This window comes from Onychostoma macrolepis, chromosome 04 (genome assembly GCF_012432095.1).
Source record: "Onychostoma macrolepis isolate SWU-2019 chromosome 04, ASM1243209v1, whole genome shotgun sequence".
Taxonomy (NCBI): Eukaryota; Metazoa; Chordata; class Actinopteri; order Cypriniformes; family Cyprinidae; genus Onychostoma; species Onychostoma macrolepis.
Window position 1 is genome coordinate 31,417,424 of NC_081158.1, and position 26,769 is coordinate 31,444,192.

Here is a 26,769-nt window from a genome sequence, read left to right on the forward strand (position 1 = left end):
AAGACTGCAAATCTAATCATCATCCATGTGGGGAAGAACGATATTTGGAAAGAGCAGTCAGAACTGCTTAAGAAGGATTTCAGTGAACTCTTTGAAACACTTCAAAGACTTGAAGTTCAGTCGTTCATCAGTGGACCACTCCCAGCAAGGGGAACTAACATGTTTTCAGGGCTGCTTGGGCTGAATACATGGCTACAAAGAACCTGCAGTACAAAAGGAGTCAACTTCATCGACAACTTCAATATTTTCTGGGGCCATAGACAACTGTTTAAACTGAACGGCTTCCACCCAAACAAACTTGGTGCGAGAGTGCTAAAGGACAATATCTATTTCTCCCTCCGTCATCCTTCAGTGGTGTGTGCCAATCCACTCGGCCTCAATGGCACACACACACCTGGACAGAATATGAGTGACCACAGGACTTCATGTCAGCCTCAGAGTCATCTTGTGGTTGACATATCCCACAAGGACACTGATAATACCACGCAGCCAAAACAAAGTTTCCTCATGGAAACTATCCCGGCTGAGCCCTGCCCAACGAGCTCTTCACAGACAGACTGTGACGTACTAAAACAGCTCCAAGACTCAGCACCCAAGGACAACTATCTGGAAAACAGCCAGGGAAGCCAGGACAACATTTCACAGCCACCGGAAACACCAGAGCCAGAGCCCCGCTCACCAGACACACTATCCCTCTCTCCAGAATCTCCACTTCTAAGCTTCTCACAGAAAATGGAGGAACTGGTGTATGCTGGGACCAAACTCTCCCACTCGTTCGCTGCAAGCCTCCAGATATCAACTAAAAAACGGCGGGCCCCACAACCACCAAAAACAGCAGGCCCAGCTCTCCCTCCTCCTCCTGTGAGAGCTCTCCGACCGCTGCCACAACGCCAGGGCCCAAACCCTCCTCCATCGGCTGTAGGTGAACCAAAAACAACTGATAACAGCTCTCAGTGATATGTGTCGGGTCCCCGCTATATTAGCAGCAACACTCACAAATGTTCACAGAACAAGCGGGAACCCAGTGTGCCCTTTGCTTTCTATATTTCTGTTTTATCGCGTGACAGAAAGTCTAAGGCCTTCTCAAGCCGTACGGCTGACCCATCTAATCTGCGGCCTTTAATGCACCAATCTAAGATTGCTGTAGAGACAAAATGTAATTCCATCAAGTTAGCATTTTTAAACATTCGCTCACTAAAAAATAAATCATTTCTGATCAATGATTTTATAACCACAAATAACCTGGATTTTATGTTTCTAAATGAAACATAGCTTGAAGACAGCTGCAGTGCAACAGTCCTCAATGAAACAGCACCTCCTAACTTTAACTTTACAAGTGTCTGCAGGGCTGTTAGGAGAGGTGGAGGTGTAGCTGCTCTATTTAAAGATGTTTATCAATGCAAGCAAGTGTCATTTGGTCAGTATTTGTCTTTTGAATACCTAGGTATTGTGCTGAAAGGAGCTCCACGCATTCTGTTTATCGTTATTTACAGGCCTCCAAAATACTCTCCAGCCTTTGTTGAAGAGTTCACAGAACTGTTATCAATGATTTCCTCAGAGTTTGACTGTTTTACTATTGCAGGGGATTTTAATATTCACATAGATAATGCAGAAATCAAAACTGCAAAAGAAATTATTACTGTTTTAAACACTTTTGATCTGATCCAGCATGTGCATGAACCCACACACAATCGTGGACACACTCTAGATTTACTCATCAGTAGAGGTCTAAACATTTTATCCATTGTTGTTAAGGATGTAGCACTATCTGATCACTTCTGTATTTTCTTTGATATATTGATCTCTGTTACCTCTGAATCTAGATCTGTCTCTGTCAGAAAGAGATGCATTAATGAGAACACTAGTGCGCTATTTATGAAGGCAATATCTTTAACACCAAGCATTTCTGCAGACTCTGTTGATCTTCTCCTGGATTCTTTTAACTCAAAAGTTAAGAATGTTATTGATGATATTGTTCTGAAAAGGGTCTGCAAGAAGAATGGCAGACAAAAATCACCATGGAGAAAATCAACAGCAGTTCAGAGTATGAAAAGACAATGCAGAAAAGCTGAGCGGATGTGGCGGAAGACAAAACTTGAAATTCACTATAGCATCTATAAAGACAGCCTTCATGCTTTCAATGTGGAACTAGCCACAACTAGACAGACCTTCTTCTCAAACCTTATAAACAGTAACTTAAACAACTCTCGCACTCTTTTTGCTACTGTGGAGAGACTGACAAACCCCCCCCAAGTCAGATTCCCAGTGAAATGCTCTCCGACAGTAAATGCAATGAGTTTGCTTCCTTCTTTTCTGAGAAGATCAATAATATCAGAAAGGAGATTGGCATATCTACTTTTGCAGAGGTCACACAGATTCGACCGCAATTTCAAAAAGAAGTGACTATGTCTGTTTTTGAAGCAATTGATTGCAAAATTTTGAAAGAAATAGTACAGCACCTTAAATCATCAACCTGCTATCTTGACACACTTCCCACATCTTTTTTCAAAAGTGTGCTTAACTGTTTAGAAGCAGATCTCTTAGAAGTGGTGAACGCTTCACTTCTTTCTGGGACGCAATCTTGATAACACAATGTTGAACAACTATAGACCAATATCAAATCTTCCGTTCATAGGTAAGATTATTGAAAAGGTAGTTTTTAATCAGCTGAACAACTACTTAAACTTAAACTTAAATGGATACCTGGACAATTTTCAATCTGGTTTCCGAGCACATCATAGCACAGAGACAGCACTCATTAAGATAATAAATGATATTCGCTTCAATTCTGATTCAGGCAAAATATCAGTTCTGGTACTACTAGATCTTAGTGCTGCGTTTGACACTGTTGGTCATAACATACTTCTAGAGAGACTGGAAAACTGGATCGGGCTTTCTGGGATGGTACTCAAATGGTTCAGGTCATACTTAGAAGGGAGAGGTTATTATGTGAGTATAGGAGAGCATAAGTCTAAGTGGACGTCCATGACATGCGGAGTCCCACAAGGCTCAATTCTTGCACCGCTCTTGTTTAGCCTGTATATGCTCCCACTAAGTCAAATAATGAGAAAGAAGCAAATTGCCTATAAATAGCTATGCTGATGATACGCAGATTTACCTAGCCTTATCTCCAAATGACTACAGCCCCATTGACTCCCTCTGCCAATGCATTGATGAAATAAACTGTTGGATGTCCCTGAACTTTCTTCAGTTAAACAAGGAGAAAACTGAAGTCATTGCATTTGGAAACAAAGATGAAGTTATCAAGGTGAATGCATACCTTGACTCTAGGGGTCAATCAACTAAAAACCAAGTCAAAAATCTTGTGGTGTTTCTGGAGACAGACCTTAGTTTTAGTAGTCATGTCAAAGCAGTAACTAAATCAGCATACTATCATCTCAAAAACATTGCAAGAATTAGATGTTTTGTTTCCAGTCAAGACTTGGAGAAACTGGTTCATGCCTTTATCACCAGCAGGGTGGATTATTGTAATGGCCTCCTCACCGGCCTTCCGAAGAAGACCATTAGACAGCTGCAGCTCATCCAGAACGCTGCTGCCGGGATTCTGACTAGAACCAGAAAATTTGAGCATAATACACCAGTCCTCAGGTCCTTACACTGGCTTCCAGTTACATTTAGGATTGATTTTAAAGTACTTTTACTCGTTTATAAATCTCTAAATGGCCTAGGACCTAAATACATTGGAGATATGCTCACTGAATATAAACCTAACAGACCACTCAGATCATTAGGATCGAGTCAGCTAGAAATACCAAGGGTTCACACAAAACAAGGGGAGTCTGCTTTTAGCTATTATGCTGCCCGCAGTTGGAACCAGCTTCCAGAAGAGATCAGATGTGCTAAAACATTAACCACTTTTAAATCCAGACTCAAAACTCATCTGTTTAGCTGTGCATTTGTTGAATGAGCACTGTGCTACGTCCGAACTGATTGCACTATGTATAATCACTTTCTGTTCTTAAATGTTTTAAATTCTTTTCAAATCAATTTTTAAATCACTTTGTTTTTATTGTTTATTGATTTATTATTATTTTTAATTTCTTATTATTTTTAATGACTATTTCACTTCCTTTTATGTAAAGCACTTTGAATTACCATTGTGTATGAAATGTGCTATATAAATAAACTTGCCTTGCCTTGCCTTGAAAACGTATTTAACAGTAATATATACATGTCCATGACAGGGTGGAGATATCTTATGGTTTATGCTTCAAATAATGGCCCATAATTATCTTTAAAAAAAATGTGTGGGAGCTCAGCTAATATGTTTCTATAGTAGCCTACTTGAGCACATTGTTAACTATCATTGTTTTTTAGATAAACAAGTATGTTAACTTAGCATGTTTCTTAAATATCTGCAAACATATTATAATTTATGCTTTAGTAGAGTCAAAATCTAACAAACAGCACCTTTAAAAGTGCCCAAAACTTTCAATTTCTCCCTTATCTTTAGATATAGTAAGCAAAAACATAGTAAATACTAATTAACAGTTGTGTCACAGCTACAGTGTGAGATCAGTTGTTCCTCTGTGACCTTTTATCAGGAGCTCACCTTTTCCAAAATCTTTTTTCTTTCATTGTTAAGGTCAGTTTTAGGATCAACATTAAATCCATGCTTTTTTTATTTCCTAGTTTCTGAAATTGCTAATGCTGATACTGTTCCAGTGTGCTTTTTGTGCGCCTAAAACACAGTGTATATAGGGAATTTTTCTAAGCTGTAATCTGTTTTTATTTATTTATTTTTTACATTAGTCAAGTCAAGCACATTTAAAGGCAATAGAGTTGCACCAAAGTGCTGTGCAAAGTTACATTATAGATCCAGCAGCAGTAATTATGTTTCTATTAATTATGGTTTCACATGAATGTTTTTATGCAGTGTTTTCTAATGCAAATTGATTTAACAAATTAAGTTCCTTTATAGATGCATTAAGGGAGTTTAGTTTATGCATGTTTTAAGTTATAAAATTGTTGACAAATCTTTACACACCACTCTCTACACACCACTGCAGCGTCTCCCAGTAATCATCACACACTGTTCCCCTCTGACCATTATGAATAACCTCCAGCTCCACTTGTCCAGAACAAGAGTTTTTACCATTCACCAACTTGACACTTACTATCCATACAAATAATATAAAGACAGAACTTTTTTTTCTTCCATATATTTGTGTACCTTACTATATCTTGTATTTGAAAAAGACCAATTGGCAATTTGAAAGAGCAAGACATTCTTAATTTTTATGATTTCTTCTATTTAGCTCCCCAGGGTCATTCCTTAAAATATGCAATATTAACTTTGTTCTTCAGTTCTATTTTGACTCACAGTTGCAGATGACTGCAGCATCTTCATGATGTCCACAGTTATGTGTTCCCCCATCCATGTGTGCTACAGTTTAGTGACGACTCCATACCAGTGCAGTTTACACATCCATCCATATTTGTCCTGATCCTTGTCCAAAATAAGCAGCACTTTTTGCCTCAATCACATTCCCACAGCCAATCTCTCTACACACCACTGCAGCGTCTGTTAGATCCCATGTTTCATGTTCCATTATAAAGAACTTTGACTCATCCAGAATAAAAGTCGCCATTTACCAGTCTGAAATCACTTCCATTAGTGATACAGCCTGTACATGTTAGAGAGTCACAGATGCAGACTAATTTTTCTATGAGCTCTTAATTCAGAAGATATTATTGTAAGTTTTGTGTCAGTGTCTATTCTTCTTACCCAGAAGCAGAAAGAGTTCTGTGGACCACAACATATTGGCTGTTAATATATTTCATAATATGTTAGATATTAAATATTCCTTGATTTATTTTCTCTAGAATTTTCACACAGCATTTTAACATCACATTTATGAAATGTACATTTTTAAAGCAAATTAATGTGGTTCTTAAATATCAGCAATCATGAATGAAAGCATGAAAGAAATAGAATATTTAAGCATCTTCAATAGTACTTAATATTATTATTAGAGACAAGCAATATTATTAAAAAGACAAACTTGACTTGAGAAATTGAATTGAGAATATCTAGCCAGATAGTTTGAAGTTTAAAAAAAGTTTGAAATTTTAAGTTTGAAGCTGTTTTATAGACTTGAAATTTGAAGCAGTTTTAAGTTTGAAATAGATAACATTTGAAACATAGTAAACCACAATGCATCATGCAAATGTGCATAAGAAAACATTAATGATATATACATAACACTTATGATATATGTTAATGTTTTTAAGGTAATGGCTAATGGTCATCTGTAACTTCTTCTAGGACTGAGGTAGTCTGCTTAAACAGTGGATGTGTGACAGTTATGTGGACTGTTTTTCTCTTGTTCATCCTTGACCAGCTACTATTCAGCCTGAACACCATCCACACTGTTTAATATAAATGTGAATTTACACAGGTGTGCAATTTTATCTGCCATGTAAATATCACTGACGTGCACATTTGATAAACAAAACATGTAGGACTTCAAACTTGTTTTGCTGGATTTTACTGTGTTGCACATACTCAAATTACTATTTCAACCTGAACAATATGCAAACATCCCATTCTAATTCTACAGAATGTAATTTGTTTACAGGGACATAACATGAGCTTATAAGAGATTACTGACAACCAGCTTATGTCCTTCTTATCAATGTTTGATCATAAATATCTGAGCTTTATGACTTGCTGTATGAATGTGTTGTTAATCTAACATACAGTATATAGATAATTTTCCATACTCGAAATGTGAAGGAACTGTTTTTATTGCATCTCATGGATGTAAGTTTAACTCTGAGATAAAAACAGTTTCTTCACATTTTGGCTATGGAAAATTCCAATTCAGTACTTTGTCTCATGCATAATAACCTCACTGGCATGATTTGGTTGGCCAGTGTGTCCATGTAAAGTCAAACAAATCTAGCGTTCGTGAATGTTGAGTTTTTGTTTCCGTGTAGTTTACATGTCTTTGCAAATTTGTAAAGGGAGTTTCATGAAACTGGCTCACTCAAAGTCATGCCATCAATATATTTTGATATTTGAATAGTGACAGATCTCCTCTTAACTGCTATATGAGTATTTGCTATATGAAAACATTTATGTATTTCACATTTGAGTGGATTTGCATTGAAATTGAATCATGTCATGAAAATGTATTCCTGTTTTTATTTATTACTATTCTTATTCCTTTTTTATTTATTCTTATTCCTTTAATTTTTTTAATTTTAATTTATTCCTGAAATCAATTCCTGGTTTTATGGCTATCAATTTAATCCAGCACTTTCTGAGCATTTTTATGGGTTTGCATTCTGAAAGATGGACTACTTGATAGCAAGAAATTTATTTCTGATGTTGATCATTGTCTCATTAAGGAAATCTGAGGGGAGGAGCCAAGACATCAGCTGATTTTACACTTAAATAAAATCACCTGGAAACCTCCTTAACATGATCTCATGCCGTCACAGAGACAAAGACGCTTCTGAAGAGACTGGCACATTAACAGGTTAAAGAAATCTAAACAATGTGAATCATTTTTGTTAGTTTGCAAACGTATTTTATTAGGTACTAACAAAATTGTAATTATTTCTGGTGTAGTTGATTTATTGCTAATCAAAGCTCTTGCGCTCTTTCCTCACTCTTTTTGTTAATTGTGTAATTTTCTGGTACTGAATTTTTACATTTACATTATGCATTTAGCAGACGCTTTTATCCAAAGCAACTTACATTGCATTCAAGTTACAGTTTTTACATTTTATCAGCTCTTGCTTTCCCTGGGAATCGAACCCATGATCTTGGCGTTGCTAGCGCCATGCTCTACTATTTGAGCTACAGGAAAGCTATGTAGTAATCAAAGCAGAGTAAAGTAAGGTTTCTGGTTGCAAAAAAATAAATGTGCAGCAGACATTTTGTGCCACATAATGCACAGAAAGACATTGAAGTTGCATTTTTTTTTTTTTTTTTTAAATCTGATTTCTGACTTAAAACAGTCAAATTAATAATTCTGTATTTCTTTTAGAGGACAATGTTAAATTCCTTCTGGCTCATTCTCATATTGGGTATGAAGAAGCATCTGCATATTTCTATATCATAAAGCTACTCTAAATATTTTTAAATGAATTAATGTTATTGAAGTATAAGAAGTGCATTATGGGCATCCATTGACGTTTTATAATTTATACAGATTTTGGAAATGGACCTCCAGTCGAAGCTTTTCTGAGGCTGATGAATGGTGTTGGCTTTTGTTCTGGACGAGTGGAGGTTCTCTATAATGGAATATGGGGAACAGTGTGTGATGATGGCTGGGATCTAACAGACGCTGCAGTGGTGTGTAGAGAGATTGGCTGTGGGAATGTGATCGAGGCAAAGAGTGTTGCTTATTTTGGACAAGGATCAGGACAAATATGGATGGATGTGTAAACTGTGCTGGCACTGAGTCCTCACTGATGAACTGCAGGACACCTGGATGGGGAACACATAACTGTGGACATCATGAAGATGCTGGAGTCATCTGCAACTGTGAGTCAAAACAATCATAGAGCTGAAGTATTGTTTTAACATTGCACATTTTCTTTTTATGGAATGTGCTAAATAGAAGAAATTATGAATTTAAAAAAAGTTTTGTTAAATGGTATGCCTTTTTATCAAATGAAAGAAATCGTAAGGTGCAGAAATATATTTAAGACAAAAACTTGTGTTTTTATATTATTTGTATTGATAGCAGCTGTCAGGTTGGTGAATGGCATCAACTCTTGTTCTGGACGAGTGGAGGTTCTTCATGACGGTCGGTGGGGAACAGTGTGTGATGATGGCTGGGATCTAACAGATGCTGCAGTGGTGTGTAGAGAGGTGGGCTGTGGGAATGTGATCGAGGCAAAGAGTGTTGCTTCTTTCAGCCAGGGATCAGGAACGATATGGATGGATGATGTACAATGTACTGGAAATGAATTTACCTTGAAAAACTGTTCATCAAATGGCTGGGGGATACACAACTGTAACCATCAACAAGATGCTGGGGTCACCTGCCAATGTGAGTCAAAAATATTCAGAGAATTTAAATATTGTTTTAAAATAAATGAAACCGAATTGACATTTTGTGTGGATAATAGCTGTCAGGTTGGTGAATGGAGACCACAAGTGTTCTGGACGAGCAGAGGTTCTCCGTGGCGGTTAACATGAACTAACAATGAGCAGTTCACTCTTAAAAATAAATATTCTTTATTGGCATTGATGGTTGCATGAAGGACCATTAATATTTATTGAATCTTTCCATTCCACAAAAGGTTCTTTAAAGCAGAAGAAAGTTCTTTGGGGAATCAAAATGGTTTTTCTATAGCATCACTGCCAATAATCCCCCCTTTTGAAACTTTTATTTTTAAGAGCGTTGTATTTCAACTAACTTTTTAATAATGTTGTATTTTTAATTAAAGATTAATAATGTATTGTTAACTAATATTTGTTAATGCATTAACTAATATTATATAATGGGATCTTATTGTGTCTGGTCTCCCTTTTAAACATCAAATGGGCACAGACGGGTCTTGAATAGAGAGCAGACCTTAACATGTAAAACTCTTTAAACAGATGTGAAGCTGGTCAGTGGTTCCAGTGAGTGTGATGGCAGAGTTCAGATTCGGTATAATAAGCAGTGGGGCGCAGTGTGTCACTCGGGCTGGGATCTAGCAGATGCTACAGTGTTGTGTCGAGAGCTGGATTGTGGAGACATTGCAGAGCCGAAGGCATATGTGGGAACTTCTGGGCAAATATGGGTGGATCAACTGGCCTGTACAGGAAATGAGTTGACAGTGCAGGACTGTCCTTTTACTGGATGGGGTGTGAGCAGTTGTTTGGATGGGCTTCATGCGGGAGTTTTTTGCCAAAGTAAGATCAACTTACATGTAAGCCTCAAATGATTTGACCCGTACTTAATTTTGCTGCTGAAATACTGGTTATTATTATTACTGGTTATTATTATTACTGGTTATTCTTGAAATTTGGTTAATATTTCTTGTTTAGGGTCATGAATGCATGCAAAGTTTCGAAACATATGTGTTTATTGGATGACCCTTATTGGTCTTCATGAATTTTGTCAAAAATTAACACTCTGAAAAACACTAAGTGGTCAGGTAACAAAACATAAATATAAAATGCATTTCCATTTCCATTGAGCATTTTTGTCAAATTGCACAGAAACTAAACTATGTGAGTCAATTTGACCCCTAACACAGACGCTGTACCCTATTTTTAAACAGGGGGGTTAAGAATTATGTCATTTACATACCAGTTTTCCTGACAAATGCAATGACAAGATGTCATTATAACAAATCATTCTTCTTTCTCAATGTCTTACTTCACAGAAACTCTGAGAAAAGTTGTGGTGAGGATTTTGGTGAAAGCCAAGACTGGTGTCAATTTCAATGATGCACAAATCAAGAATAACCTTTTGGAAAAGGTAAGGTTCATGTTAACTTTTATCAAACAATCTTTGCAATAAAAATAGTTAATTCAAAGTTTAAAACTTTTGATGAAGTGAAATGTCAAAAGGAGTGTTCAATAAATGTCCTCAATCTGGCTTGGGTGTTTTCTTACTAAAATTTTACAGATTAGGAATGTTGTTGGAAGTAAAGTGAATTGGATAACACAGCCTGATGAGCAGGTATTTCACAAACGGAGAACAGCCACTGGTTTGTAAACTGAGGTGTTGGACTCTTTTCAGAATACTGTATATGTAAATATTTATGTATTATTGATTTAAATTATAAACCTGCTATATTCACAGGTCTTTTTTGAATGACAGAAAAGGCAGAAAACAGACTGTAATCCTGTAATATACAGTGTGTGCGTGTATATACATGCATACAGTCATGGCCAAAAATATCGGCACCCTTGGTAAATATGATCAAAGAAGGCTGTGAAATGGATAATAATTAATTGGATAATAAGAATATAAAATGGGGGGAAATATCATTATGAAATGTTTTTGTCAAATACACGTTGGACAAAATTATTGGCACCCCTAGAAATTCTTATGAGTAAAATATGTCTGAAGTATATTCCCATTCCCATTCATATTCACAATTTTGAGCACTCCAGGGTGATTATGAACATGAAATTATCCAGCCATGGCTTCCTGTTTCACAGAAATGTAAATAGGAGGGAAAACAAAGTCCAAATTCCCTTAATCATCCATCACGATGAGAAAAAACAAATGGGTCATTCTACAGAAACGTCCACTTTTGGTGTGGCAAAATGTCTTAAATTTTTTTTTGTTTGTTTTTTACATTTAAACTTAGACCACATTATTAGATTACATTTTGACTTTATGAATACATATAAATGACAGCTTAATAGTTTTTTTTTAGCTTTTTTGTGCAATTATTTCAAGACCACGTATCATTTTGTGTCACTGGTGTTACCTTCTTTAGCAATATTAAAATATTTTATGAAATTATTTCAAAAAAAAAAAATTCAGCACATGTAGTCAGAGTTACAGAAAAATAATGAAAATGCAAGAAATGAGGAGATTGTTTTATTTATTTAGTGTGACAGACAAAAACCGTACAGTAGCACAGTAACACCAGTGACAGTAACACCAGTGACAATTTTCATGAAAAATGCATTTTACAAAATGTCTGCTGCAAGGTATCAAGCCACATGTTGTCAATCATGGTATACTCACTAAATTTAGTAGTTTAATCCATTTGTATTATAGTTTTTTTTACATTTCCCTAACAATAAATAGGTCACACCAGTGACATCAACTAAAAGCTTCATATGAAATCATGAGATAAATGAGAAAATTTCTCATAACTGAAAAGAAACCAGTGGACTAAACATGGGCCTTTTTTCATAGATGTTTAGAAAATAGGAAGGAGGAAGTCGAGCGATGTCATCAGTGTGATTTTTCAAATAAAAAACTTTTGTTAAGCGGTAACACCAGTGACACGACTTCAGAGGACCACTGTTTTCATTATATATTTTATAATATTTTTTTGGCATTTTGTTTTATTATGCCATTTATATCGTATATTTGATAGTTATGAATAGACTTTTGTATTTTAAATGGTAGAAAATCCTGTTTTTGACCTCAAAATAATGCACTTTCCCTCTGTACATGGCTGTGGGGACGAGCAGTTTTATGGTACTTGGAATTCTATATAATTAATAAAAAATAAAACAAATGCCACATTGATGGCTCAGGAAGGTGTAATTGTTCAAATAACATTGTTTCATTTTAAAATATAAAAAAGTTGTAACCCTAATGTGTATTTCAATTGTAATATTTCTTTAAAGTCTAGGGACAGAAAAGTGGACGTTTCTGTAGAATGACCCAAATATATTTCTGATGTGCAGCAAAAGATAATTGAGCTTCACAAATTAGTGAAGTGGCTTTAAGAAAAGAGCTAGAGCAGTGAATATTCCCGTTTCCACCATCAGGGCAATAATTAAGAATTTCCAATCAACATTTCAATATCGTCCTAATGCACGGTGAGGAGGAGAGTTTGAGTGGCTAAAGACTCTCCAAGGACCACAGCTGGAGAATTGCAGAAAATAGTTGAGTCTCGGGGTCAGAAAACCTTAAAAAAAAAATTGTCAAACAGCACTTACATCACCACATGTTGTTTGGGAGGGTTTCAAGAAAAATTCTCCTCGCTCATCCAAAAACATACTCCAGCATATTCAGTTATCAGACACGACTGGAACTTCAAATGGGACTGGCTTCTATGGTCAGATTAAACTAAAAAATTAGCTTTTTAGCAGCAAACACTCAAGATGGGTTTGGTGAACACGGGGATAAAAAGTACCCCATGTGTACAATGAAATATACTGCTGTATTTTTGATGTTGTGGGCCTATATTTCTGCTGGAGGTCCTGGACATCTTGTTTAGACACATGGCATCTTGGATTCTATCAAATACCAACAGATAAAAAATCAATAAGTGACTGATCTTCCAACTGTACAATAATCCAAACACAAACCTCAAAAACAACACAAAAATGGGTCACTGAGCACAAAACCAAGCTTTCACTATGGCCATTCCAGTCCTCTGACCTAAACCCTGCAGAAAATGAGTGGTGAACTGAAGAGAAGAAGCACCAACATGGAGCTGGGAGATGAGATTCTGGATGAAGGAATAGTCTCTGAGCTCTTGTCAGGTGTTCTCTAACCTCATCAGGCATTATAGGAGAAAATTTAGAGCTGTTAAACTGGCAAATGGAGGTTTCAAAACATATTGAATAAAAGGGTGCCGTTAATTGTGGCCAATGTGTATTAGATAAAAACGTTTATTTCATAATGATATTTCACCCATTTTAAATTCTTATTATACAATGAAAGGTTAGATTTTTGTTGATTTCTTTAAATAAAATATCAAAAGGATTAAGAATGCAGATTAATTTTCACAGCCGCCTTTGATCATATTTACCAAGGGTGCCGATATTTTTGGCCATGACTGTGTGTGTGTGTGTATATATATATATATATATATATATATATAAGAGGAAAAAAAGGAAGAACATTTAAATAAAATTAAGAATAATAAAAAATAAATGAAATAAAATAAAGTACATCAAGATCAATAGGTTTATGTAAAATGTGGGCAGTTATGTACTGTATATATTATTGTATAAGTGCAAAAGTATGCATTTACATATATAAGTATAATGACATTACACAAATCTTTCTGTTACTTCACTTTACAATACTGAATGTTGTATATATGGAAAATAAAGTTGATTATAATGTACTGGTGCACAGTCAGGAAGAGAGAAAGAGCAAGATGGTTTTTTGTTTGTTGAAAAAATTGATTCATCTGCTTTACTCAGGAAATATTTGTTTATGTATAGAAATGTAACACCATATAAATGAATACATAGTTAAGCAAATTATCTCACTTATTTTAAGAGATTGATGTATAAATATATTAAATATATTCAATTAAAAAGCAAATAAACCACAGTTTCAGAAAATCACAATTTTACATTTTTCTTTTTTTGTGTGTGTGTGTGTGTGTGTACTTAAAATGATTACAAACCTTCATATTTGTGGCCAAAACATGCATGCCTTCAGTTGATATTTTGTTTCTGCTGTTTACTTATTTTATATTTTGGGTGCCATGGATTTATTTCGTCACACACTGAACAGGAAAAGCAGGGACCATTGTTATACTTCTTTGTGTTTGATTATTTATTCAGAAAATGTTTTGCCTAAAACTTTGAAATGTTAGTTGTATATCACACTATATGTAAACACAGCAAACAGGACAAACAAACACATTTGCATATTCATTTTTAAAATGATTTTAAATATGAATGCATACAAATTTTAAATGCATACCATTATAAGTGTAAATGCTGTCACCCTCTGAATTTTTAGGTTAATTTGGTTGTAAAACGCAGTTGTCACTCCTATAAATAACTATAATCATCTTTAAATGATAATGTATATATTGTGTATTGATGATTTGGGAGGGAATTCCCCAGTGCTCTTTTCCCGGCAAGTGCGAGGAAGAGTTTGCTAATGAAACTGACACTGGCAGCTTCCAATGTAGACGACTGTGCGAACTCCATTAAGGACTGTAGCAAGCCAGGTGACGCCAGATGTGGTCTGAACACTAGACCACAAGATGCCGTTGCCGTGCATCTTTGCATTCCACAGCCCCGGGATGGACCACTGAGGATGTCTGAGCCCTGTAGGTGACACCGGCCATAGTGACCAGAGCCTACTCTGCAGCTGGTCAAGCTGGTTCCCCTCTCCATATGATGGTGGCCATCCAGGTCTTCTAGGCATCATGGATGAGTCTACTCAGATCATTCTGCTTTTAAGGGGCTGTGCAGCTCAACCTATCTGCTCTGTGCATTACGACCCAAGCAATCGATCGAGCATTGGCCAACCTGGCAGTTCTTGAGCACCATGTCTTTAGTAAATCCTGACAGTAGTTTTTTTTTTTAACACCAAAAGGGGGTTTTCACTGACGCAAGCTGTTAGTAAATCTGGGGTCCCATTAATCCAAATATAAAGCAGTAAACAAAGGGTTTATACATATTTCTCACAATCTGGAGGGATTCTTTTTCAAAACTTTCTGAAACTATTCACCATTAGATTGTGTCCTCCATCGTAGGGTAAAATTTCCCAAATTTTTCAGCTTCTCCCTTATCCGTGAAAATACTAAGCAAAATATACTAAATACCAGAGGTGGACAAAGTACACAATACCATTACTTGAGTGAAAGTACAGATACTGCTCGTCAAATATTACTCCATTACAAGTGAAAGCTGTAAAGACAGATTTTTACTTAAGTAAAAGTACAGAAGTACTTGCTTTTAAAAGTACTTAAGTACCAAAAGTAAATTTCCTTTTTTATGTCAATGCACTGTTTTACTGTTGTATGTAATGCTTGCAATACCTTACGCCTCTGAAGCAACTTACAATACATTACGCCTATTGAATACACTGACTAGCTTGTAGTCAATTTAACCTAGCACTTTCTGAGCATTTAATAGATTTGCATTCTGAAAGATGGACTTCTTAATAATAAGAGCTTTCTTTCTGACTTTAATCATTATCTTGTAAGGTCATCTGAGGTGAGGAGCCAAGACAGCAAATGATTCTACATCCAAATTAGTAAATAACTAAATAACTTGATCTTATGCCATCACTGAAAAACTGTAGGACACCTTGATGGGGAACGCATAACTGTGTGCATTCTGAAGATGTTGGAGTCATCTGTGGATGGATGAAAGCTGCGTGAATATTGCATATAATGAATAGAACCAAACTTTTCTAATCCCTTACTCTCTTTTTTTTTATTACCTTGGTGAATGCCACCAACTCTTTTTCTGGACAAGTTGAGGTTCTTCATGATGGTCAATGTGGAAGAGTGTGTGATGATGACTGGGATCTAACAGATACATTTACATTTAGACATTTACATTTAGTCATTTACTTTACTTTACTTTACTTTACTTTATTGGTTTATAGTAATGTGGACAACCTCTTTTAATGAAAAGAGCAGCTTTAGCCTCTACGGCTAATTTCCAGCTGTAGTCCCCAGCCAGTTGTTAATTGGCATACATCAATAAATACATTACAATTAAAACAAAACTTAAGCAAAAGCTTAGACAAACAAACAAAGTGGTACAAAATTGAAACAGACAAGCAAACACAACTTGCAAAGACATAAAAGCAGGTCAAGCAATAAACTAGAAAAATTGACACACAAAATAATCATGCAAAGGCCACATTAAAACACATATAGAACATAGCATTGAAACAGTCAGCAGAGATCAAGTAGCAGAAGCATGATCATGTCACATCTAGTGCACACATCACATCTAGCATATTAATGTGTGCAGGTGTAATTGTCGATTAGCCAATTTTTAAGGTGTGCAATAAAAGTTGAATACATATGTATGTTTTTAATTGTAATGGGCAATGAATTCCAGTTATGTATTGCAGTAAATGAAAATGATAATTGACCAAATGTACTTTTTCTGAGTGGGATTACTAGGTCGCCACGTGTGGTACTTCTGGTATTATGACTGCTGTTATTACGTTGGATTATGAATGAATTGAAAGGAGGCGGAGCGGTATTATGTAAAATTTTGTAAACCAGACAAATATTTTTATATTTGATTACATTTTCCCAGCTCAGCAGTTTATATTTTTTAAGGATTATACAATGGTGTAAACTATTAGGCTTCTGGTCCAAAATTTTAAGAGTTTTTTTATAAATAGTTGCTAGTGGCTTAAGTGATGAGCTGTTAGTTTGTCCCCAGCTTGTCAAACCATATGTTAGATGTGACATAATCATTGCATCCATAAATAATTTAGCAGCATGAAATGTAAGGGCACTTCTAATATATCTAAAATTAGCTAAACTAAACTTGACCCTATTGCAGACTTTCTTAATATGTGTTTTAAAAAAGAAATTAGAATCAATAATAACGCCCAGATATTTAAATTGTGGCACAATAGTAATGTTTTGACCCGAAATTGATATGTTTGACACACTATTACATTGTCTTTTTGTAAAAAACATTCCCACAGTTTTGTCTACATTTAATTGAAGACATGAACGATTTAGCCAATTGGTAATCTGGTCCATGGCTTTGGTCAATTTTATGGCAGCCAGATTTTTTGTCTTGGCATGCACATAAATTACAGTATCGTCCGCATACATTATTGTATTAATATCAGGGCAAACTGATGGCAAGTCATTAATATATAGACTAAACAAAAGCGGGCCAAGTATTGATCCTTGTGGCACCCCTGTGCATAAATTAAGAGCTAGTGAACGATGGGTGTTCACAGAAACAAATTGAGTTCTACCAGTTAAATATGACTCAAACCATTTAATTGCAGAGGGGGAAAGATTAAAAGTAGAGAGTTTGGCAATAAGGACCTGATGGTTGACTGTGTCAAATGCTTTATGGAGGTCTAAAAACACAGCGCCAACAACACCTCCCTTGTCCACCATTGCTCTAACAGTCTCTAAAAAGTAACAGTTAGCCGTTTCTGTGGAGTGATGGGCCCGGAAGCCAAACTGCATCGGATGAAGACGCTTTTATCCAAAGTGACTTTTGGGAAAATACAGAAAGCGATTCATCTTAAAGAGGCAAACAGACAGAGGAAGTCCTCTTAATACCAAGTCTCAGGCATTGTTCAAATAAGTACAAGCTAGCAAGGGAAGGATTAAATAAAGAGAAAAATGTTTCTTTTTTTTCTTTTTTCTTTTTGAAGTTTAGGATGAAATCAAGTAGTGTCGAAAGAGATGAGTTTTCAGCTGTTGCTTGAAGATTGACAGGGATCCAGCACTCCGGATAGGGGTGGGAAGATCATTCCACCAGCCAGAAATGGTGAACAAGAATGTTCTGCAGAGTGATTTTGAGCCTCTCTGTGATGGTACCACGAGGCATCGCTCACTAGCAGATCTCGATTTCTGGAGGGGATGTAGATTCGTAATAGTGAGTGGAAGTAGGCGGGTGCTGAGCCTGTGCTTATTCTGTATGCAAGCATCAATGTCTTTAACTTGTTTCGAGCTGCAACCGGTAGCCAGTGCAAGGAGATAAAGAGAGGTGTAACATGGGCTCTTTTGGGCTCGTTGAAGACCAGTCGTGCCACTGCATTCTGAATCATTTGTAGAGGTTTGATTGTACTTGATCGAAGTCCAGCCAGAAGAGCATTGCAGTAGTCCAGCCTAGAAATGACAAGGGCCTGGACAAGTAGTTGTGCAGCATGCTCTGTCAGAAAGGGCCTGATCTTTCTGATGTTGTGTAATGCAAACCTTCAAGATCGAGCAATGTGGTCTTTGAAGGTCAGCTGGTCATCAAAGATTACACCAAGATTTCTGACCGAAGTTGATGGGGTAATTGTAGAAGTACCTAGCTGGATGGTGAAACCATGCTGTAGAGTCGGAGTGGCAGGGAAGACAAGAAGCTCAGTCTTTGCCAGGTTGAGCTGTAGGTGATGTTCTTTCATCCATGCCTGAGATGCGTGCAGCTACCGTTAGATCATCCAGTTGAAAAGAGAGATAGAGCTGTGTGTCAACAGCGTAGCAATGGTAGGAGAAGCCATGTGCCTGTATGATGGGACCCAGTGATGTAGTGTATGTGGAGAAGAGGAAGGATCCAAGAACTGATTCCTGAGGAACCCGGTGACCAGTTGATGTGCTTTGGATACCTCCCCTCCCCACTGCAGTGGTTTGTTGTATTTTTTATAATACATCTGTAAAAAATGTATTGCTCATTGTATTTTATAGGTTTAATGAATTAACTAACATTAACTAATGGGCTCTTACTGTAAAGTGTTACCATCATATTCAAAATGTAGCTCAACTAGCAGAATTTTCATTTTTGGTTAACTATTCTTTGAAGTGAATAAAGTTTGGTTTAGCCAAAAACTAAACTCATAAAATGGCACTTCTGTTTCTGTAGATAGTATATAGACAATTGTATAATTTAATGTTTTTTTTTTAGTCAGTTGTAGTCAAATATATTTTACAGTTCGCTGTGATTAGTGTCCAAAGTAAACCATTTTCACAGTAACCCCTCTTATAATAGGGTAAACGTTCCTATTAAGCTCACCAAAATCTACATTGAGACATTTTTAGTGCACAAGATATTGGTTTCAGTACAAAAAAATTGTTAAAATAAAATATTAATCTCACACAAAAATATTTAATTTTAAATGACAAAATCATTTTGATTAAGATATACATCATTAAATGCAAAAAGTCTGGCTGTGCTTAATGGGTACATTTTTGTACCCTTTAAGCACACCCCTGTTCCCATTAAGCTCACTGTCAGAGAGTCACTGTCTCTGTCATCACCAGGAATCACGAGATCGCAATCACCTGCATTCTAATCACCAACACCTGCGCACCCTCATCAGCACTCCCATAAAGCACTCACACTCTCTGGCATTCATCGTCCGGTCTACGGTTCACACCCTGAACACAGACCAGGCTCCTCTTTTCCCGTAACTCTCTTGTGCTTCCTCCTCAGATCTCCCCTGTGACACTCCACCGTTACTCCAGCGAATACCTACGATTACTTCCATTGCTCCCCGGATACTCACTCCCAAGGACATTACTCTTTACCCCTTCCTGGACCCTCATCGACTCCCTCACCTCCTGTTTATTCATTCATTTAAATAAAGTCACATTGCACCTCTCACCCTTGGTTATCGGCTCAGTTTGTGACACTCACATCATGTTTTATTAAAAATTCTTGTTTATTTTAAACAACCTTTTTAAAGAATAATTGAAAAATATTTTATTTGAAGGTACAAAGTCAATCAAAAAAAAAAAGTCTGTAGATTTGAGCTGACATATCTAATAGAAAATCACGTAGTGTATGATGGTCACAGACCTGAATTTTTTAGCTTCAGAGTATGAATCCATCCAGTTAGAGAAGATCAAAATGTTTGATATTTTCAGGCAATTTTAGAACACATATTGATTTCATTTGTTACGCTCCTTCTAGCAACAATGTGCACATTTCTGTGTGAGTTTTTTTGTGATTGGAAGGAATTTAAAGTCTGGTAGTGTATGATGCCCAATTTTCCTTTGTGATTATTTACGAAGTCTGGGAAAAGTAGGGGCAGTCGTGGCACACAGGTTTAGACATTAATGGCTGTGTGTTGAGTTATTTTGAGGGGACAGCAAATTTACACTGTTATACAAGCTGTACACTCACTACTTTACATTGTAACAAAGTGTCATTTCTTCAGTGTTGTCACATGAAAAGATATAATAAAATATTTACAAAAATGTGAGGGGTATACTCACTTCTGTGAGATACTGTATATAAACATAGCTAGCTATAAAATATGTAATTAAATAAATAAAATATATGATTTCTGTGTTAATACCTACTAAACGATTCTCCTCTTTATCTCAGATTTACAACCCGAATTCCGGAAATGTTGGGACGTTTTTTAAATTTGAATAAAATGAAAACTAAATGACTTTCAAATCACATGGGCCAATATTTTATTCACAATAGAACAGAGGAAATGATGAACGGAGAAATTTTACACTTTTATCCACTAAATGAACTCATCTCAAATTTGATGCCTGTAATAGGTCTCAAAAAAGTTGGCACAGGGGCAACAAAGGGCTTAAAAAGCAAGAAATTTTGAAAAGATTTAGCTGGGAGAACATCTAGCAACTAATTAAGTTAATTGACATCAGGTCTGTAACATGATTACCTATAAAAGGGATGTCTTAGAGAGGCAGGGTCTCTCAGAAGTAAAGATGGACAAAGGCTCTCCAGTCTGTGAAAGAGTGCGTAAAAAGATTGTGGAATATTTTAAAAACAACGTTGCTCAATGTCAAATTGCAAAGGCTTTGCAAATCTCATCATCTATAGTGCATAACATTATCAAAAGATTCAGAGAAACTGGAGAAATCTCTGTGCGTAAGGGACAAGGCCGAAGAAATTTGTTGGATGCCCGTGGTCTTCGGGCCTCAGACGACACTGCATCACTCATCTGCATGATTCTGTCATTGACATTAATAAATGGGCCCAGGAATACTTCCAGAAACCACTGTCCGTAAACACAATCCGCCTTGCCATCTGCAGATGCCAACTAAAGCTAATGCTAAAATGTCCTGTGGGCCAAGGCTCATTTAAAATGGACTGTTTCAAAGTGGAAATGTGTTCTATGGTCAGATGAGTCCAAATTTGACATTCTTGTTGGAAATCACGGACGCCGTGTCCTCCGGGCTAAAGAGGAGGGAGACCTTCCAGCTTGTTATCAGCATTCAGTTAAAAAACCAGGGCGGAGCCGGCAGAGCAGGGGGCCAGGACAGAACCAGCCAAACAGGTGGGGCTGAGGACCACCACAGGAGAGCAGTAGACCACCATGGTGGAGCAGTCGGAGCACAAGATCACCACGGCGGAGCTGACGGAGCAGAAGACCACCACTGCGGAGCAGACGGAGCAATAATAAACAATACTTGCAATCAAACTCGCAAACATTACAATCTGAGTGGGTGTTATATAGCGTGTGTGTGATTGGTTACAGCTGTGTATAATCAATGCAATGGATGATGGGAAATGCAGTCCAAGGTGACATGAAACAATCTGTATAGTGTGAGAGTCAATATAATGGAAGGGTGACCACTGATGGCAATCGGACGGAAGTCCACAGACTGGATTCGTGACATTTGTAGCCTGCATGTTTAATTTGTTAACCAGGAAAACATGAAATTAAATAACGAGTCTATTTGTCTGTAGCTGGGTTTCCATCACTTGTTTCTCATGCGATACTTCAAAATGCGCATTAAAACAGGGTGATTGAAACCCAGCTACAGACAAATACGCCAAATTTAGAATAAAAATCCCATAATTTGCAAAAATGTTTTTACGCTCGCATTTATTGTGTTTCATCTGAGATGCAAGTAATTTTTCATATATGAAAATGTATATATTCAGTAGCTTATCCAAGTTTTCTATAGGCTATTTAGTGCCAGTTTACCAGGAAGTGACGATTTTATTCTCTTTGACTCGTTGGATGGAAATGGTGCTTGTTCGCAAATGTTTTATGCGATATTCCAATTTTGCGTACAAGTTAAATTCGCAACTTTGGATGGAAACCCGGCTTATGGAAGCTTGTTATGTGTGGAAGTTTAAGGTGCAGTTCTTAATCAATGAGGCAACCACTACAGATTAACCAGGCAGGACAATAAATCACTCGGTCCATGTACACAATAAACTTATTTACTGTTCCCATTTGAATCATACAGTACATCAGTATGAGTGTGGTTTTTCAAAAATGTACACACAAAGTATGAACAAATATCCGATAGAAATTATACCAGAATAGCACAGAGATCAATACAAAACTGACAGTTCTTCTGCCTTAAACCGATTAAATTACAGAAATAAAGGTCATATGATTCAAAGATAGGGTCTAAATATAAATGTGACAAATTAAAGTGTCCAATAGGTGGCATCAGCATCATTAAAATTAAGCCTTTTGTACAGCCACCTTTAAATATGTTTAACACATTTGTAAATGAAGAAAGACCTATTAGTCTTTGTTGGTGTCATCAGGTAGGGCAGGCAGTCTGATTAGCTGAGCCACAGGCCATCAATCTTGGAGGATAGATATACAGGATAGAACAGGATTTTTAATTTCTGTTATTCAGAATCTAAATGTCACAGTTCTCTCCGTCACTCGTGGCCCACGTAGATGGTAGGTCATCCTGACCCCTTAGCCTGGCCTTGTGACCCTATGGAAAGCATACACTCAGCATGTGTTCACACCTTTTACTCTTTCTACCTATAAAACGAATACATGCACTTCTTCAATCTATATGAATATAGATGGCTCTACTTCTTAAGTCAATCATCAAACAATCTGGGAGGTTAAATACTGATCAATAACATGATTAATAATCACACAAGAAATATTAATAAAATAATTAATATCAGAAGGAAGAATATGAAGCTTTAGTAAGGCATTTGTACAATATCCCTGAGAGTTTTTCACATCTGCATCCTAACTTCGAAGGGGCCAAAACAGTCAATACCTGTTGAATAGAATAGTCTAAGGTTAGGAATCATCATATAGGAATTTCTGGTTTCCTTCGCCACCGTTTGCATTCATAGCAGCTTTGTTGGTTTTTTTCACTGCTTCTCTGCCTCTTATGATCCAATATTTCCATCTCAGTTCTGCGAACACACACTCAGGTCTGGAAGTAACGGGAGACTGTTGTAATGCTGAATCAGAAACTTTGTAAGAGGGTGAGCAGAATCTAAGACAATAGTTGAAGTGAGTTTGAGTCCAAGTGATCACATCTGTGGAGGCGTCCACCTACCCTGATCAATTTGGCTTTGTGGTCATTCTCTGGAGCTAGAGTGAGAAGAGGACTAAAGTTAGATACAGGTTTCCCTAATCAGAGTTGGGCTGTTTCTCTTGGAAGCTTTCAATTTGAGCATGTCTCAGAAGTTCCTGTTCAGCTCATGAATAGTCATCAGCAGAGAGTTTACTTTTGTCCACCACCACAAGAAGTGGTATAGCAGTATCAGCTCTTGAAGTGAGTAATGAGTATGTGAGTAATATCTGGGATATCAGTGTGACTAGAGGATATCGCTCCACAGAAAGTAGAACTGCAACATTCTTGGATGCCATCGCATACAACATCAAGTGGCTTTTTGGGCCAGTTACTAACCGGATGAGTTAAGAACTGTGGACCTTGATTGACAGTTCACTCTGCCAGGTTAATCAGGCCTGAACCTTTGGGCAGATCTGGGTCGTCCCATTCCCACTTCTTGTGCCATAAATGTTGGGTAATGATTTTGTGTCTTGCTGTGAATGTAATCAAGAAGCCTGACAGATTCTCTTGTTTGTGTCTGTAACCGAGAACATCTGAAGAGCACTGCTAACGTAGGCCCAGAGTCATCACTTGTGGGTCTGTTCCACTTTAAATGAACCAAATGTGAATGTTTGCTGATTTCAGCTCATCAGGGAAATGACCAATGACTGATGGAGTGTTAGTGGCCCACTGCCTCAATTCAAAGCCACCTTCTGATGGGAGCTTCTGCATCTTAATTACAAGGGTTTGTGTTTCATCAGCAGATGGGAAGCTTTGCAGCCAGTTGTCCATGTAAAAGTGATGCTCTACTGAGGAATGTACATGATCTTCAGGCTTACTGTGATCACATGTGTTTCTGCAAAGCAAATGTTTCACACCAGGGGCTGCAAACTGTCCCAAAAGGTGATACCTGCCACTCATAGGCAGTGGGGATTCTTCCTTGGTCTAAGTTTCTCCATATGAAAAGAAGAAAGGCTTTGTCCTCCTGCAGCCGACCCACCTGGTGGAGTATTCCTTTTATAACACTGCTAATAGTGACCGGATGTTCTCTGAAGTGCTGAGGCTTGTTCCTTTATGCTTAAATGAGCAGTTCTGTGTTTGTCATTGTGCTGAACAATGTGGTGTGGAACAAAGCACAATGAATCTCCTCTGGTCTCAGCATTGAGATATAACCTGCATTTTCATAAACTCTGTGGCTGTGATTATATGTGGGTAATCCAAGCCAATAAGTAAATGTGGTTCAGCCTGCTGCAGTGGGGGAATAGGCAAACCTTGCAGGTGTCTGTATTTCTTTTGCAGCAACAGGGTATGTGTTCTTTGTGTGGCTCAGTTCTTTGGCTATGAAAGCTTTTTTAGTGTTGAAAGGTTGGATGAAGGGGAAGATCAAGTCGTCATGTGTTCTTTGAACCACTGTCCAGTATGGCATATGTGTCAAGTTCTTTCTCACTATTTCTCAGGATTGCTCGGCTGACCTTCATAAGCACTTTACTGCTTGCAGTTGGCCTATCCAGATAAAAAGTCTCCACTTCTGAGTTCACCAGAAAACTGTTTTATGCTGAAGCTTAATTTAAGCCATGAGGCAGTTCGGCGAGAAGACGTGAAGTATGCGACACATTTTTCAGTTCTGTCCGTCATTTCGCTCCACATTGGTCCAGCATTCCAACTAATGCACGCAGTTTTAGGGCAAATAGTCTGAAAGATTTAAAGGTGGGGTAAGCGATTTCTGGAAGCCATTGTTGATATTTGAAATCACCAAAACAAACACGCCCCTACCCCAAAAGGGTCTCGCCCTTATTTTGATAGCTTCACCCCACACATAAGTAGCCTACGCAACCCAGGCAATGATTGTGAAACAAAGCAACAAAGTGACTGTGAAGCAAAGCCAAACTAATGTTACACCATGTCTACACCGGACGTGAGTGTCGTGAAAAAATACTATAGAAGTGATTATAATTAGTGATGCTGTCTACACTGGATGCTGCGCAGCGCAACAAATCTCTGACAGAAAACTGCTGCTGCATTCTATTTATGACGTACTGACACAAATTTCAAATGATTTTCAACGGTCGCTTTATCGCGTCCAATGTAGGCAGACTTTAGCTGTTGCGGCGCACCGCATCCGGTGTAGACACGGTGTTACTAACCTATCAAGAAGAACCAAAGCAACCTCAGCGTCCGATCGCAGGCCTTCCGCTCCTTGAGTTCTCTCCAGCGCTGGAAAGCTGATCCGATATTTACACGGGTCCTACTTCTTGCCTTATCATTCCGCAGACGTTTTCATCTTTTGTTTTTTTATCCACCATCTCTATGTTTATGTCGCTCGGCTGTTCACTGAATGCTCTCTCCTCCACATCATGAGTAGACACGCCCCTTACTGCTGATTGGCTACAAGTTTGTTTTGGGACTCGGCCCCAACTCAGCATTTTTGAAAAATTACATACCCCACCTTTAATGTCACCACCCTTGATTTTTGGGCCATCCGTCAATTCTGCAATTCAGTTGATGTGGTTGACCATAAAGTGCAGTTAGAGACCTCATAGTGTTGGTATTTGGGTACCTGCTGTTGACATACGAGTCTGCAATGAGCAAGGCATTCTCTTGTTTCAGATGATCAACCAGTATGTGGAATTGGAAACATTCTATAGCCTCAGCAGCAAATTCTCCAGTGCAATTTTGAGTTGTGCAAACTCTCTAGGATCCTCACTACAGAAATTAGGAATAGTGGAGATCGGATATTGGTTGGAGGGTTCGACATAAGGATTGTGTTTACTTACATTCATTTGTAGATTTACTTCAGAAATGAACAGGGAAAGCATGCACCATTGTAAAACTTGCTTATTTATTCAGAAAATGTTTTTCCTAAAGCTTTGAAATATCAGTTGTATATTTGACTATATACAGTATAAACACAGCAAACAGGACAAACAGGTTCATGTTGCACATTCATGTTTTATTTTTTGTAAGAGACTCAATTCAAATGCATATAAATATAAATGTTGTCACTCCTATGAATAAATATATTCACCTTTAAATGATAATGTATATATTGTGTACTGAAATCAATCACTTTATACAATTAATGGTAGGATCAGATTTACTTGTAGTCAAACATGAAAGCTATGTGTAATGATGGTCCACTGAACGGCAAGTTGTAGTTGAATCTAAATGCAGATTTATTATACAGAGTGAAATCCAAAAATCCAAACAAAACACACAGACTTTACTTGACTAGACTTGACTACAGACATGAAACAACTCACCAAACAGAGGTTAATAAGTTCAATACACAACAAGAAACAAAGGCTACATGAGGGCTACCTATAACAAACAATAAGGGTCACATGACATAAACCAACCAATGAGAAACAAGACACATGACTTGGACAACCAATCAGAACATTACACAATGAACAAAGGAACCAATAGCAGGAATATAAGAGG

The 26,769-nt window shown here is 37.2% G+C and overlaps 1 protein-coding gene and 1 non-coding gene across 2 annotated transcripts in view; one reads left to right on the forward strand and one right to left on the reverse strand.

Annotated features, from left to right (window-relative positions):
- LOC131538541 (deleted in malignant brain tumors 1 protein-like) overlaps positions 1-19,485 on the forward strand; it is a 44,440-nt gene extending 24,955 nt beyond the window's left edge. The window contains 6 exon segments of the mRNA XM_058772403.1: positions 8,214-8,414; positions 8,417-8,521; positions 8,724-9,032; positions 9,587-9,835; positions 10,360-10,454; positions 19,336-19,485. Coding sequence (XP_058628386.1) covers positions 8,214-8,414; positions 8,417-8,521; positions 8,724-9,032; positions 9,587-9,835; positions 10,360-10,454; positions 19,336-19,485 — 1,109 coding nt within the window.
- trnaa-agc (transfer RNA alanine (anticodon AGC)) lies at positions 7,769-7,843 on the reverse strand. Its single transcript has one exon. It is a non-coding gene; the product is annotated as a tRNA-Ala (tRNA).
- Positions 19,486-26,769: the final 7,284 nt, after the last annotated feature.